The sequence below is a fragment of the Toxotes jaculatrix genome, chromosome 23 (assembly GCF_017976425.1).
Source record: "Toxotes jaculatrix isolate fToxJac2 chromosome 23, fToxJac2.pri, whole genome shotgun sequence".
Taxonomy (NCBI): domain Eukaryota; kingdom Metazoa; phylum Chordata; class Actinopteri; family Toxotidae; genus Toxotes; species Toxotes jaculatrix.
In genome coordinates, this window is record NC_054416.1 from 3,122,377 (window position 1) to 3,138,475 (window position 16,099).

The 16,099-nt window shown below is 40.7% G+C and overlaps 2 protein-coding genes and 1 long non-coding RNA gene across 4 annotated transcripts in view; 2 read left to right on the forward strand and 1 right to left on the reverse strand.

Annotated features, from left to right (window-relative positions):
* LOC121177120 (ras-related protein Rab-39B) lies at positions 1-10,503 on the forward strand. The gene is made up of 4 exons (XM_041031337.1): positions 1-444; positions 3,277-3,554; positions 6,695-6,875; positions 7,552-10,503. The coding sequence occupies exons 2-4, from the start codon at positions 3,340-3,342 to the stop codon at positions 7,795-7,797; spliced, it is 642 nt and encodes a 213-aa protein (XP_040887271.1). The 5' UTR covers positions 1-444; positions 3,277-3,339; the 3' UTR covers positions 7,798-10,503.
* LOC121177122 overlaps positions 10,498-16,099 on the forward strand; it is a 17,910-nt gene continuing 12,308 nt past the window's right edge. The window contains exon 1 of one of the 2 annotated variants that reach the window (XR_005893170.1): positions 10,498-10,508. This is a non-coding gene — a long non-coding RNA (uncharacterized LOC121177122). Of the gene's footprint in view, positions 10,509-12,366; positions 12,379-16,099 lie in introns of those variants that run through there. The other variant, XR_005893171.1, reaches the window with a different exon arrangement.
* vbp1 (von Hippel-Lindau binding protein 1) overlaps positions 13,789-16,099 on the reverse strand; it is a 3,658-nt gene continuing 1,347 nt past the window's right edge. The window contains exons 3-6 of the mRNA XM_041031338.1: positions 15,867-15,933; positions 15,397-15,495; positions 14,898-15,036; positions 13,789-14,517 (exon numbers count right to left, since the gene is read on the reverse strand). Coding sequence (XP_040887272.1) covers positions 14,441-14,517; positions 14,898-15,036; positions 15,397-15,495; positions 15,867-15,933 — 382 coding nt within the window. The 3' untranslated portion in view covers positions 13,789-14,440. The remainder of the gene's footprint in view (positions 14,518-14,897; positions 15,037-15,396; positions 15,496-15,866; positions 15,934-16,099) is intronic.

Here is a 16,099-nt window from a genome sequence, read left to right on the forward strand (position 1 = left end):
AACACACAGCAAACACAGAAATGATACCGCGGGATTCCCCTCTGACAGCGAGCATCCTGCCTTCGTAAACATCCACGCTTCTCGGTCTCGAAAGAGAGAACAGAGCCTCGTTCGTGGTTTATTCGTGGCTCCGGCTGAAAGGCGCAGATCCTGTTTTTCTTGCACCTGCTCTGGGTGCGTTTTTCTTTCAGCTCTCGCTCGGGCCTGACATTTATAAGGAAATCAGCCCTGACTTCAGGGCCTGCTGCACACCAGCCTCTGTCATCGGGCTTAAAGACAAACATCGAGTCCCGGAGGCTTTGTCGCTGTTTCGGCTGATTTGCTGCGTCCTGAGGATCGATCCAGCCAGACTCGTCGGTGCCATGGAGCCCACATCAGCCTGGTCCTGAACAGTGTGAGAGCAGCAACCATTCTGGCCTAAAGTCCACTCCAGTCCTGTTCCAAGTAGGTATTTTTTAACCATTTGCAGCCTGCATTTCTGTTATTTATCATGTCATTAAGCCTAAAAGTGGTTTAACGCTGCCTAAAGAAAACACGACAGGCCTTTTATGTCGTGATGTGCACTGGTCTAATGGCAGCCTGCAATAAAAACAACCTGCTACAAGACGTTTTACAAGTGGGCCTATGAGAAGCTGGAGTCCACCCACATCTTAATTAGAGTCGTTTACATTTTGTAAAACCGTATTTGCGTGTGTTTACTGAACAAATGTAACAGGAAAAGTCGCTCGCTTTTCTAGGAAATGGACTTAACGCTGTTGCCTGGTGCTTATTAAAACCACAGGCTATTATAATATTCCACAGCGGTTCGAACATAGTCTGTTTATTTATATTTAAGATAAGGCAGGTTTTCAGAGACTGATCCGTCTGTAAACGTTGGATATCGGATATGCTGTGTGCCGTGGTGCACCTCCAAATTGCCCTCACGCATCCGGTGTGAGAGGCCATAACGCTACTATTCACCGGGGATTCGGCCACTAATGTTTGCATACCGACCGGGCTACGCAACCCGACTCCACAGAGACTCGCAGGGGGTGATGGGAGGCTGCATGTGTCTGGCTCCCTGCCCGCCCGATGGCCTGGTCAGGGATGGTTGTAGTGTGAAGATGCAGACAGTAAAGGTGAACTATAGGGGGTAACGCATAACTCATTCAAGGATCTCCCACATCGCACCGTTCAAGATCCATTTCCCCTTTGCAGCAAAGGGTCAACCTCCTCACCGCTTTAACCAGGTTTTACAGCCGAGGTCTCTGAGTATATTGTCTGTTGTCTGAAACATGTCAGTTCTAAATCCGGTTCAAAACAAATCTGATAAAAAAGAGAAGTGATGAAGCGTGAAGGAGATAAAACAATGCTAAATATGTTTTTGTTTAGTAAAATCTGTTAAATACACTTTATATTCAGTCAGATCTTAAACCTGTTAATCATTAGTGTAAGGCCAGCATGGGAGCATGTGATCAATATTTATGGCTGACCTTTGGAAAATTAAAGATCAGCTTCTCTAGTTTGACTCCTCAAGGTTGGTTATTACAAATTTCAACTTTATTTCCAATATTTTACTGTATTATTGGTCGTGGTAGAGATATCAGAAGCTTATTGTCTATAACAAATCAATACATTTCAAAGGCTGATCATGTGTTTTGTAAATAAAGATAAACGTAGTGGAGAATGGTGGATGTTTCCTCCTGAAATGTAGGGGAGGAGCAAATATCTGATAGAGGTATGTCACAGGAAATAAATGCTAAGTAAGAAAAGCATTCTCCTAATTTGTAAAGCTACAGCTCTTATTATTTGGGAGGTCACACATTGAAATGCCAAAGCCTCATATCAAAAAGGGCATTACGGCCAATAATCCAGAAAGCAGGCTTATTAAAACATCAATTGACGCCATCAAGTGACTAGAAAAGCATAAGAGGATTTTCTCTTATATCTCGTGGTTTTAACTGAATCACGCACTGAATACAATGAAGCACAGTAAGCCAGTTATTTGTGTGTGTGTGTGTGTGTGGGAGGGTTGGTCAAAAAGCCAATTAAAGGTTATATTCCAGTCATTGAATCAAGGGGGAATTAGTCAAATATGTATTGTTTTAATATTTTTTGTCCCCTATGTCCTCTCAGTGTTTGCATTCATCAGCTGCAGTATAGTCTCTAATGTTACAGAAAGACTTATCAAGATTTATGCTTCTGCTTCTCCAGATTTCAGAGGGAAACACAATACTTGCAGAGGCTGCTGTTACAATTAGTAAAATCACAGACTATATAAAAACCACTTAGCAGCAGATTGCTTCAATCACAAACATCACTCATTCTGAGTCACAACACAATCAAATCTGAGCCCACATACACGATACACATATTTTTAGATTCAGTGTCACTTACATTTTTGGAGAATGTCATCGTGTTGATTTTCACTGTGAATAAACGTCCACGAATCTGCTTAGTAATCCCACGACAAAAGACTCTCCTCATAACTTCAGACCTTGTCTGGGAATCGTCATGTTTTTTGGTACTGCACTGGTATTTGCCTGTATTTATGTGGGTATGCTGCAAACAGGAGCTTTTAACTCAGCGTATTATAATTTCAGTGTGCCAATATGTAAACACACATGGGCCTCAGAAAAAAAGTTGGAGCCTACAGCTAACCAACTGAATCCATGTCAACATTATACTTCCTGTTCATGCCCCCTGAAGCATCATGGGAACTGTAGTTCAAAAACTTTGAGCACCATAGAACAATAAAGCAGCATTTTTTGTGTTGTTTGTATGTGCTATGCTTAATACTTTTTAAACTATTATGTATTGATATTTTGCAAAGTTAGAAAATCTGTTAGAGCTCCAGAAATGCAGCTGATGTGCAGGTATTTGTGCTAAAACGTTCCCAGGATGTTCCCCGGAGGTTACAGGAGCAGGTTATTATCAAACCGAGAGCACAGAGAGGTAACACGGGGACATATAGAGGCAACGTGTTTGCTGAGTTTATAAATAATACAGTAAATCACAGGGATGTTATGACAGATGCAAATGTCCTACAGAGTAGGCCTGTTCTAACGTCATTATATCACATTATATAAAGCTTTTACTGAGCAGCACATACATTATAAATCTCTATAGATACAAATCGAAGCTCCTATATAGTTGTTAAATTAATTTAAATTATTTAAAAAAAAGAATATAATAAACAATAATCTAATGTTGATCGCTCTCTCCCTTTCTCTCTCTCTCTCTCTCTTCCTCTCTTTCTCTCGTGCACGCTCTCGCTCGTGCACGCGCGTGTACCAGCGCTCACACAACAACAGACAGACCCACAGACCGGCAGAGCGACAGACAGGCAAAGCGAAAGTCATGGAAGCGATATGGCTCTATCAGTTCCGGCTGATCGTCATCGGGGACTCCACGGTGGGCAAGTCGTGTCTGATCCGGCGGTTCACGGAGGGTCGCTTCGCCCAGGTGTCGGACCCCACCGTCGGCGTGGACTTCTTCTCCCGGCTGGTGGAGATCGAACCGGGGAAGCGGATCAAGCTGCAGATCTGGGACACCGCGGGTCAGGAGCGGTTCAGGTGAGAACAGATGGATGCATGAGAGAGTTATGTTCCTATAACTTTACCGTAACATAGTGTAGTATATTATATTATGGCTGAGGTTAGTTTAGTTTCTTTGGGTTAATGTGTCATTAGTGTCCACAGTCTGCTTCCAGTCTGTTTCTAGATTGGTCATTTATAGTATTTATTTGCCATGGAGGTGAAGCTTTTAGATCCTTATGTAAAAGCAGAAGCTGGTTGGTACGTTAAATATCATAAAAGTGTACTTAAGTGTAATAGTTCTGTAAATACAGCGCAGAAACACCACAGTGACAAACGGGGAAAAAAAGAAATGTATGGTTTACAGCTTTAATTTTGATTCATTTGGAAACTGAAAGGATCATCTATGGTTAATTCTCTGCCCACATCTTGTTGGTATTTAATGGGAAGAAAGATCAGCTGCTTTCACAGAACTGAGAGATAGCTTAGTGGGAAAACCTGTAGCTGACCTCTGACCTCTTTGTTGGTGGGTGGAGTTGAATTTTCGTTCATAGAGATCAATAAAGCATCACATTATTACAAGATCAGAAAAAATAGTTATCTGATGAACATCACACAGGAAGTGTCAGAAAACTGCCATTTTAGAACATTTCTAAACGTAGACCTGAATGTAAACATGACAAACAACATGTTAAAAGCATCATTTTCTGTTTCTAAAGTCATAAATGCATGATGCAGTCATTCAGAGTAGGTATTTTATAGTTTATATCTGAACATTATTTGTCCAGAAATCCAAAATTTAGAGTCTAAATAAGACAAAAATTATGAAATTGGATGATTAGTACTTAACAACAGGGAACACTTGTTAAGTCCCCAGAATTTAAGGACATAGCCTGGGGGTCTTAAAACTTGAATTGCTGCCTTGAACTAATTTGTTTGCCTGCACAAGAGGAGGAGCTGTTATTTAAATGAGGTTTAAGGCGATAAAAGTAGAAAATCGACCAGAGGGGTTGTTTAAGTAAACGCCTGCAAATGTTCCTAATACCTCAAAGTGTGTGTTTTAATATCACAGGTGATTCAGCCTCTTTAACACACCTGTTTTTTGAGTCTGAAGGTGAATCGTGACTCAGACATGGTTTAGTTTCACTCTGGTAGAAGAGAATCTTAAGGTGTGAGGTCATATTGCCAAGACTGTAATGTAATGTGTCAAATTAACTTGAAATTAAAATAAAAAATATATATGACATTAGTAAACGTCGTCCATGTTCACACTTGCGCGGGGCTATAATAAAACCATAATGGTGTACCGTGTATCTCATCAGCTAAAATGGATCTTAACACACTCACTCATTCATCTCTACTCATCATCTTGACAGAAGGGGACTGGTCTCACCTGTCAGTGTGATTACCGTCTCCATGGGAACTGCGACATGTCCCTCGGAGACCGAAGGACAAATCAGAGCATTTTTTTCATCCATTTTGATGAGAAGTCTGGGTGTTTCTTTACGAATACGTCTGAGATCCCATCACAGCATAATCAATGAATCATTTAAGTCCATAAAGCCACACACAAGGATTTTAGCTTAAATTTGTCATTTGTCATTGCGTAGCTCTTTCTCTTCGCTCTATATTAACTTCTCTTCAGTGGGTCCACTGAGGCCGACATTTTGCTCACCAACGTTTTAAGATATTTTGGGATTTTGTGACACTGTTGTTGGTTTTCGCCTGATTGGTTGTTTAATTTTACCTGCTCCTGTAAAGAGGAAACTCATCTGTTCTCTCTACTGATGATGCAGATCTCATCTTAGTCACTGTAGTTTCACCCTCGTGGTCCTTCCTTCCATATGTATGTATTTGTGTGTGTGCTTTATGTGCGTCGAATCAAATGAATCACTCGCTGGTTCTGATTTTTTTCCCACCTACTCCTCCTCTGTGTTACTGTGTCCTCTCTGTCGACTAATCCTCCCGCCTCTTTCCTCTTTCTTGACACGTCTCTTTCCGTCTCTACGTCAAACCAGTAATTTTCCTTCTCATTATATTTATTTTGACGTTCCCTCTGTGAGGATACTGTGGGAAGATGGACGCCTCATAAGGGGGTTGTTGTGTGTTTGTGTACATGTGGGGTGTCAGATCTTGTCAGAATCTCGCAGCACTCCTCCCGGGTCCCACTGCAGTGATGAAATGGTTATGTAAAATCCAGCCCCATGATTCTAGTTTCAACTCGGGCTCCACTGATTTTGTTTTTTAAAGGCTTATTTTAACGTTATTGTATCATAATTTCCACTGGATGTACAGTTATTGATTATCGATAATTGGAATATTGGCAGTGCAGATTTATTCCATTTCATTTTCAGTTTAAAATCAAGGAAGTAGGAGTAAGAGGAAGTAAATTAAAGGAAGTAAGAGTATGTCCTATAATGTATCCTGTAGTAGGACTTTGTGCTTTATAGGTATTTTGACATTCAGGAGTATTTTTTAAAAAATAGCACCTGTTTTTCTTTCCTCTACATAAAATGGGTCATTTCTTACTGCAGCAAACAGTTTTAAGTTTTAATCATCAAAATCATCAAAACAAACCAAATTCATCAACGATAACAAGCAAAACTACGCAGGTTATTATTTCAGACATCATTTTTCATACACAGCTGTGTTCCCTGCTTCTCAGCTTCTCCACATGACACCTCTGTCACTTCTGCCTTTTTTCCTTCTTTCACACCCCCTGTCATCAGTTTCTCTTCCTGATAAGCTTTTCCTCTGATTTATCTTATTCTCCTTTTCACCAAATGTTGCTTACTCTCTGTCTTTTCATCCTGAGCTTAGATAAGAGTCCCAAGTGTGAAAATGTGTTGTGTGTCTGTTCTAAAGTAACTTGCAGACTAACTGGTTTACTGTTGTAATCTAATCAAATTTTACTTCAAAGGCCAAAGAGCATTTTGTTAGCTACATTAAAACTTCCTGTTCGAAAATACAAACACTAAAGGATAAATTTAACCTGTGTCTTGTTTGTCAAGGTGTGTAAGATAAACAGCCAGACAGGGAATGTCTTATTTATCTTTCCTTGCAGCTTTAACCTCAGCTTTCTTCCTGTCACAGAGACACATTGTTGTGTTTAATGCACTTGGCAGATCTTTAATCTTAATCTAATCTTAATCTTTCCCTCCGTTTTACACCCTCTGCAGGTCCATCACCAGGGCCTACTACCGTAACTCTGTTGGCGGGCTCCTCCTGTTCGACATCACCAATCGCCGCTCCTTCCAGAACGTCCACGATTGGCTTGAGGAGGCCCGAAGCCACGTCCAGCCGCACAGCATCGTCTTCCTATTGGTCGGCCACAAGTGTGACCTGGAGGCACAGCGCCAGGTGCAGTTCATCGTGTTAAAATGTGTTGCTAGGGATAGCGACTCTTTTGAATGTTCCGTAATATACAGTTTATCAAAGTGTTCAATTTTAAAAATAACTTTTTGTTCATTTTTAGATCAGCACAGATTTGGATCAGAGGGAAATTGTCACAGTTTAATTCCCTTGGGGCAGAGAGAAAGCAAAAATATCACCATTGAAAATTAGACAGCACAGGATTACACAGCAAATCACTTTGCACAACAGTGTGTCTACACTTATAGGATAAAATGTAAGAACAAGATTAAAAACAAATAAACCAGGAAATTATATGAGGCTCATTCTGATCTTGTTCTACTCACTCTCATCACTTACCGTGGAATAATTAACAAACAATTTTCTTGCTGCTTAGCTGCGAACATCTCAAAAATGTAAGTGAAGCTACTGATTTAATGTTTTTGTTCGGTCTCATGTGGTTTGGTAATGATCTCTATCAGTTTCTGAGTGTGCAGCCAGGATTATACTTCAGAATAACCAAAATGCAGAGACACTATTCAGCAGTTCTGGTAACACATTTAGTAAATGTATTAATGCACTTGTGGTTGCAATACCAAAAACACACATTTCTGGCACTTTGGAATAAAATGGACATTTGTTTTGTATAAAAAAAAAGCTTATCTTATCTGATCTGACTTTCTAGGTGACCCGCCAGGAGGCAGAGAAGCTGGCGGGGGCGTATGGGATGCGCTACATCGAGACGTCGGCCCGTGATGCCATCAATGTGGAGCACGCCTTCACCGAGCTGACCAGAGACATCTTCGCCTTAGTGCGGTCCGGGGACATCACAATCCAGGAGGGCTGGGAGGGCGTGAAGAGCGGCTTTGTCCCCAACGTGGTTCACTCTTCCGAGGAAGTGACCAAGAGTGACCGCCGCTGTCTCTGTTGATCTGGAACGAGTCTTGAATGATGGGACTGAAGGTGAAAAGGGGAGGGAAGGATTCAGAGGGGAGCGGCTGACGGACTGAGGTGTCGGCCCTCTGACTGAAACTGTTGGCAACCTTCTACTGTTCTTTCTACAGACTGAATAAAGAAGGGGATGTTTGAGGAATTTCAATGAAAAGCCTGGTAGGCGACGGCAAAGAACACCTTAAACATTGGTGGATAGCTGAAGGATTGTGGCCATTTCTAAATACGTTTTATCTGTTGGAGAGGAAGGATCACAGATGCTCATTTACTTGCGAGGGCTCCCATGATTCAATTCCTTTAGTTTTGCTATGGGGCTCTCGCCTGAATATTTCCCCCTGAACGTCTTAGAAAGGCCTTAGAAAGAGGATCCATTTTGGTGTTTTGCCAAAATGAGATGACACGCTTGACCTGTCATCTTTCTCTCATTTCCTCTTCCTTCACCTCTCCTCCCCACTACTTCTTAACTTTCTACTCTCCTCCAATATGCAATTACATGATCACATACAAAACGATCACTTTTACGTTGGTACCCAACATCCTCTTAGTACATATCACTCAGAAAAATTTAGTCAGCACCCTTCGATTAAACATGCCTTGTTAACAAGAATTGTGTTTCCCTTATGCTGACATTTTGCTCCACATTCCACTATCAGAACTCAATGGAGGAGCCCTGGAGGTCCTAAATTAAACAGGGGAAAACAGATTTCCTTCCTGGAGCCTTTATTTTGTTGCTAGAGACCATTATTTCTCTGTGGAACAATTTAGGCCTCCAGTGAGCTCAATGACATTGACAACGTGATTATATCTACTATCATTCTGCTAAATACCGCACTAAAACAAAACACTGTCACCCATCCAGTTCCTAGTGGACTGCTTAAGCAGGAAGAGATAACGTGTACAGCTTAACTGACGGAGGTGGACTTGTTGGACTAGCTTCACAACTCCTGTCTGCCTTTAACTGGGGTCCAGTTAAGGTGGACTAATTGGAATGCTGGAGCCAGAGAGCACCTTTATGGCCAAGTCCACCTTAACTGTGGAGTATCACCACAAGCAAACTGGAGACCATGTATTTCTCAAAGGCAAGGCTAACAGACCATGCAGAGGGAAACCTGATGAACCACGTTACCCACAATGCATGCATACGGACAGGACTGTACCACAACACAGTCAAGGAAAGAAGGTTCAAGTGGCAGGCATTAAATCAACCCGACACAGATACAGGCACAGGAACACTACAAGGTTAACCTTTGTTCTCAGAGAGTGGTTTACATACCTTTTTTTATCTGTGTGTGCAAGTGTAACATCACATCAAACTTTTATTTTCGGTTTAACACGTTCCAGTGTTACAGGTGGATTTAAACGCCATGTGGCATCACTAACTGGCTGTAGCAAATGTCTCCATTCAAACTGGTTTAAATTTGGTTTTAAAGTTTTTTTTTATTCTCTCCATTAATAGTCCAGTTAATCCTAATTTTCACCTAGATGCCAAAATCAGTGCTTACTGCCTGATGTAGTTCAGTGTGAGTTTATCTTTTAAAGGAATAGTTTAACATTTTGGGACATTTGCTTATTCGGTTTCTGGTGGAGAGTTAAGTGAGAAGATCAACACCACTCTCATGTCTGTACACTACATATGAAGCTACCTCCAGCAGCTGGTTGGCTCGGCTGAGCACAAAGCCTGGAGACAGAGGAAAACAGCAAGCCGAGCTCTCTGAGCCGTCACAGGGCAAACAGCTGAGAGTCCAGGGATTAACTGTGCCCAGCCAAGAAATAGTTTGGCACATAACCTGTACTAAAATGGTGAACTGCCATTTTTGCACCAATTCAACAAACAAGACATGTTAGTCTGGGAGCTTTAGAGTAGCTGGACTGACCTTTGGTTTGTGACCTCTGAGCCAGACTTGCTGTTTCCCCCTGCTTCCAGTCTTTTCACTAAGTAATGCTAACCAGCTGCTCCTCTCATCTGGGCGCATAAATGAGTTCACTTCCTGCTCCTATTAAGGTGTGCATTTATTTTATTGTTACATTAACTTTATTATTTCAGACCAGTGACTGGTGTAAATGCCAGAGAGAAGAAAGAATCAGTTAGTGAATCGTACTGTTCTCATACCGTACTGACTGGGAAGGATGAAAGAAGAAAAACGTCTACAAAGGTCAATCAAAGTCAGCAGGTGATTCATCTGCTACTAATCTAGTACATATTCTTATGAAATCAACACTGGACCAAATACATTAATCTGTTTACCCTGACCTCTAAGCACTGAGAAGGAACAGAAAGACACTTCCAGCTAAATGTACCTTAAATTACCTGCCATGGTTACCTGGATGGCTTGGTGTGCATCTTGATATCTATTGTTTTGCAGAGTCCCCACCTGAACTGTTTTCCCCTCCCTCTCTCGATATGAAGAAATTCAACTGTCTGATTGAGATACTGTTGTAGATGTAGGAAAAATATTATGGTTTGATTTAGATCTTTTTTTTAAAAACTATGTTGACTGACTATTAATCTGATCTGAAGTCCCACATAACTCGCCCATGTATATTCCTGCTACGATCACAACACGGATTATTTATTTTTAAAATGTATTTATCCAGTAGTCATTACAGTCCTCTGTAGGGCAGTGAGGATGCTGTAAGTGCTTCATTTGCTCACACTGTGTGCTGTCTTTATACATGTTTCCAAAGAGTTTTGTGTGTGTCATGTTATTTTCACATGAATGTATCAGTAGGGGAAAAGGTGAGATTTCACACTCAGTAGTCATATAAGAAATGTATGAATGTGTGAATTAGAAATGTTTTCAGTAAGAGCGATACCTCTCCTTCTCCTTAAGAAGCTTTGTGGTAAAATTTAATGGGAAATAATTCTAATAATAACCGGTTTCCACAGCTGTAACCACTGCATTATTCTTTCCTGAAGTGAGTGAAGATCGATCTGCAAAAAAAAATTATTCCAGGAATTAAAAGGTTCTCCCTGAGTTTATGAAATGTGACAGTGAAGGTTATGCTTTATCCTGCGACAGCTTTAAAAAAACAGCCTGTTTTTGTTTCACTGACTTGCTGTATCATCAGCAGCGCTTCATACTGAAGCGCTTCTACATGTTCCCAAGTGGCCGTCATAGAGTAGACAGTGCAGAAGTGTTAAAGTCTGTGTGGGTGGGTGTGGATGCAGTCTCCTGTGTGTACAGCTCCAGATGTCAGACAGCTGGTTGATCTGCTCCACTGTACAGCACCTAGTCAAACCTCTAAGCTCTGTAATAGCTTGCTTCAACACAGTAGTATTAATCTTTTCATTTAGCTCTCAGCAAGGAAGTAAATATTCCCACAATGTCAAACTGTTCCTTTAAGTAGCTACAATAAAATACAGACTATGTAAAAGGTCTTGTTTAACTTACTTTTAAATTATTTTAGTAAACACCTGCAGAAAGCTTGGTTTTGCTTTGTCACATCTAAATAATTTCAAATTGTTTGATTTGAGTTTTAAAAATTTCCAGCGGTTTATTGTTGGCTCTTCGTTAAAAAAAGAACACATCCTCTAGTCACAAAACCTAAAACGACAGAAACACAGAATACAGCAAGGCCAAAAACTGACACATCATTTTCAAGCATAAAATAGCCAAGTCAGTCCTAATCCTGAGGATACCAAATGGACAGGACTGGGTCACTACTCAGCTGATTCCAGTAAAACACAACTCAGCCAGTGTGTGAAATAAGCAGTCAGCAATTAAACACTAAAGATGTTCTACATTTGAGAGGCTTCTGCTTTCCTAGAAGCCCAATCAGTTGCTAATGGTCTGAAAGTGGCTGTTAATGTTTCTGGCTTCACTTGACACTGCGGACTGCGAGTAAAGCCAGTTAGTTTCCTTCTCCCGGCTCGAGGAAGTCACATGACATTACAGAAGTTGGAATCTACGCGTTTAGGTTGGTGCAAACAAAGATGTGAACATTCAGAGATGCTGACAAAGTCACCTCAGAACCCGTGAAGGGATCAAGGAAGGGCACATTGGAGGAAGCTATTGGTGTGATGGAAAGCAGTTTCATGTTTGACAGCAAACCAATCTGCTGTTTGGCCCGTTTCCAGAGAAACGCACAGGGTGATTTAGTGGCACTCTGCTCCGCTTTCTGCCGGGACCAGCATCGGTTGCTTTCATACAGAATACATAACGCTGCTGGACTCACTTCAGCTGTCAGTAAAGTGGTTTCTGTCAGCACAGCTGCAGCCTCAGACGTGCTGAAAATAGCTTTCTGTTATAATTCTGTCACCACTTTGTTAAAACTCTGTGTGAGAAGGAAAAGCTCAGCATTTTGGGAACTACTGAACAGGTATTTGCTGTCTTGCAGTGATTGAGACGAAAAGAAATGTAACAAGTTGATAAGAAAAAGGCTGGTTTCTCCTGCTTCCAGTCATCACGCTAAGCTACCTTCACCAGGTTGCTCTGTAAAGCTTCATATTTATATCCTGTTCTGAAGGTGTTTATATGTTATGCTGCACCATGAAAAGATTTTCAACCCATTTCCCAAACTGCAACTCGTACATGTATCCTGTCTGGGTAAACACCAGCAAGTTTTTCTGGATTCAGGTAACACCTTCAGAACAGCAGTAAGGCTTGTTAAATGACATTCAAGGTTTTTTTTAAACACTGCCAAGTAATCATCTGTGAGAGAACTGCATGCTTTGCTCACTGACTTGAATATAACGCCCAGCTTTGTCTAAAGGTAACAAACTCCTCCCATCGGCACCTCTGAAGCTCAGTAATTCAGACAAGACTCCAGGAAGACAGTGGAGAAATGATCTGGCACTAAACATCCTATAAAACCACCTGCTGTTTTCACACTTTGGTTTTGTAAGGATTAAACAAACGAACAGATAGCTGTTACCTGTAGCTTCATACTTAACACACAGACATGAGAGTGATATGGATTTCTTTTTATCTAACTCACGGCAAGAAAGTCTTTAGCATCCATTTGAATTTTTTTTTTTTTTTTTGCCACAAATAATGTTCCTGTTTATATCTAAAGGAAAATTTATCTGCAATGGATGGTAAATTAATGTTTCCTGCCAAATTTTGGTGAAGTTTCTGCCTGTGTCCAAGGAGTTTCTCCACAGGCCCTAATAATGCGGTGGCCTCCTTTAAATAAAAGGTAAAAGTGGAAATAAAGCTGACATTTTTGTGACTAAAGAACTTATGATTCTGAATGTTTCAAGCAAATTTGCACATGCTACACCTCAAAGACGTTTTTTTTTTTCCAAAATTGTCTTTTCCTTTGAGTTTGCACATAGACACATAATTTAAGGGTGGAAGGAACACCCAGCGATTCTGACAAATCAGCTGCCCGTACACTTTAATCCACCCTGCCGCTCTGACGGGTAACCGGTCATCAATGTGTCAGCTCTGTATTCAGAAGCATGTATCTGTTGGGTGACAAAAACCTTCCTGCCCTCAGGAGCTGTGGTACAAAAATGATCTTTCACTTGTTCTTTCAACCCTCTGAGCTGTACAGACAAAAACTCTACATCACTGTCCTTAAACCTGCTGGGTTAAAGCTGACAGTCTCTCTTCCTCTGCTCTAGTTATCTATCAACAAACTGAAATGTACTAAAAAAATTAAAATAATAAAATGTGACTTGAAAAATAAACTTGTTCTGCTTTTTTTTTCACATTGGTCCAAACGTCATTTCTTCTTTGCTTGTATGCTAGAAGTTCTCATCAGAAAATAACACACGACGCAGAGCACCAGCTCAAGGTGTCATCTCTTTCCCCAAATGTTCTTCTTTTACTTCATTCATCGTATAATGAGTACAGTGAGAGACAAATAAATACAGACAGAACAGCGGCAAAAAGGAGAGGAGGAGGAGAAAGGGGAGGAAAAAGAGAGGAAGAGATGGTCGAGTGTGGAAAGTCAAAGGACGGAGGACAACAGTGGATCCTTCTGAACCCCTAAAAGTCCTGAAGTAAGTGAAAACCAGAGCCACAAGGCATTATAAGTTTTATTCTGTATTCTTCTTCTTTATCATCCTACAAGCCTGATTCCATGGAGTATAATGGCAACTGTGTTTTCTGTAATAACCCAAGTAAAAGTCCAACATGTGAACGTTGTTGCAGGCTGAGAAAAAAACAAAACAAAGTGTCTGGTCTGTAAAGAGGAAAAATGCAAGGAGGAGAAGACAATGCGAGAGAACCCTCACTTATAATCTGCAGAAAAAATAACAGGAACATAGTGAAATCGTTAAAAAGAATACAAAAATTGCCTTGTCGACTTTGTTTTTTTGTTAGTTTTTACTTGAAAAAATACTTTAAAAAGTAACAAATCAACAGAAAACAGTAGTAGTGGAAGTTTTGAGCTTGACCCGATGGAGGACATATTTAAAATCCAGCAAAGAATCATGAGGTGCACTTGATTTAGCTGGCCTTACTTGTGGCACCTGCACAAGTCTTCAAAACAATCTCATGAGTTAAACCAAGTGCAACACAACGTTTGGAAATATTTCAAACCTGCCCTCCATCTGTCAAGCACTGGGGTGAACATACACATGACTTGGGAGATGGGGTCTGTTTTTTTTTTTTTATTATTGACTTAACAGAAGATAGTTAGCAGAAGGGGACGTGGACGCTGTCTCGCTGATATTAAGACTTGTCTGCTGATTTGAGGGGGTTTTCTTTGCTCCTTCTCTTCACGTCCCAGTTGTAGACCCGTGCCATGTCTGAGGAGAGCGGTGAGTTAAGGAACGACGACGGCAGATTTGATAATCAAACCATATCCCTGTGTTCACTGAACTTTAAGATTAAGATATCTATGAAACTGTCTTCCATGACTTTTCCAGAACCTTTAGGGTTTTTCATGTTTTTCCAAAACCATTTCCAGGGATTTCATGCTCGCAGGAACCTTGCATATAATACAAGCTTTATTTGACAAAACAGTCTAATCCTCCTCTCAGATCTAATCCATTCATACAAATGCACAACCAAGAATTTAGCCAGTAGATGTCGCCATTGTCAGCACAACTGCTTCCCCCATCACTAGGGGAAAAAAAAAAAAAGGGCAGTAAGCCCAACCCTGGTGGACTGTATAGGGGAAGGATACTGACTTCGATGGTGGTGAACTGGTCTCGCAGGAAATCAAGATCCTCCACGAGAGTCTCTAGGTTCCGAGACGCCGTGGATAGGTTCTTCTCTAGGAGAGCCTGGGCCTCGTCGATGTCGTACTCTAACATGACGTTGGCCTTTGAGGGGAAAAATGTTGGGGTGTCGAGGAATTAAATAATATATAAGGAGATCTGAAGGTATGACCTCTACCAACACAACAGCACATGTCAATGACCAGAGCTAAACCCAGTAAGTTTAAAGCTTCTGAGGCAAGTTGTCAAGATGACAACAGACTGATCCACATACCTCTGCAGAGCACTACGTTACTTCATTGATCATTCTTAAATATACCTTTTGCTGTTTCTGGAGTGAAGTAACAGTAAATTTATAACTTTTCCTTTTGTTTTGTTCAGTAATATATTTACTTGAGACACGGTTTAGTGATGAAAGACGACGTAACGGTAAATAAAACCGACTCTAATCTAAGCTTTACTTACCCCTAACCATAGGCAGACTTTGTCAGTGGGTGGCACTGAGGCCTTGCAGTAAACATTGTCAGCCAACAGGAAGTGTGTCTCCATGGGCTCTGTGGTTTCCTGGGGAAATATAAAGCACAGGACAAAGTGGAATATCAAGTAAAATGAAAAATAAAATTATTGTGGTACAATTTTTACACAGTTTAAAAGTCGAGGGCTTTGTTTTAGCTTGTACAGCTTTGGCTTGTGCACAGTCGTGGGTATAATTCCAACCTACAAATTAATTTTTTTTTTTTTTTCAAGGTCATTTTTGTAATTCAGACATTAATCAAAAACAAATCACAAATCAAACTACCGGCAGTCACAGAGCACAGTTACACTGATGTCATACAGGTTTAGTACTTCACTGCTAAATTCTGGAGGGTCTGGAAAAACAGATCACAATTCATACCATAACATTTCAAACATAGTCCATAAAAAAGCTTACACACCTTTTTCTTCTGCATGTGTCGTAGGATTTCTAGCGTCTGTGTGATTTGTGGAATCTGGTTTTTCAACCTAAATATCAAGGAAAATTTTTAGTCAAAGATTTAGTCCAAACAGGAAAGCAATCAGTAAGTCATTACACTGGTATGTAAAATGAATGGGATGTGGATGCTAATACTGAGTGTGTGCTTGTATAAGTGTGTAGAAAAGAGTGTGATTGTAATACTGGCTGTTAAAC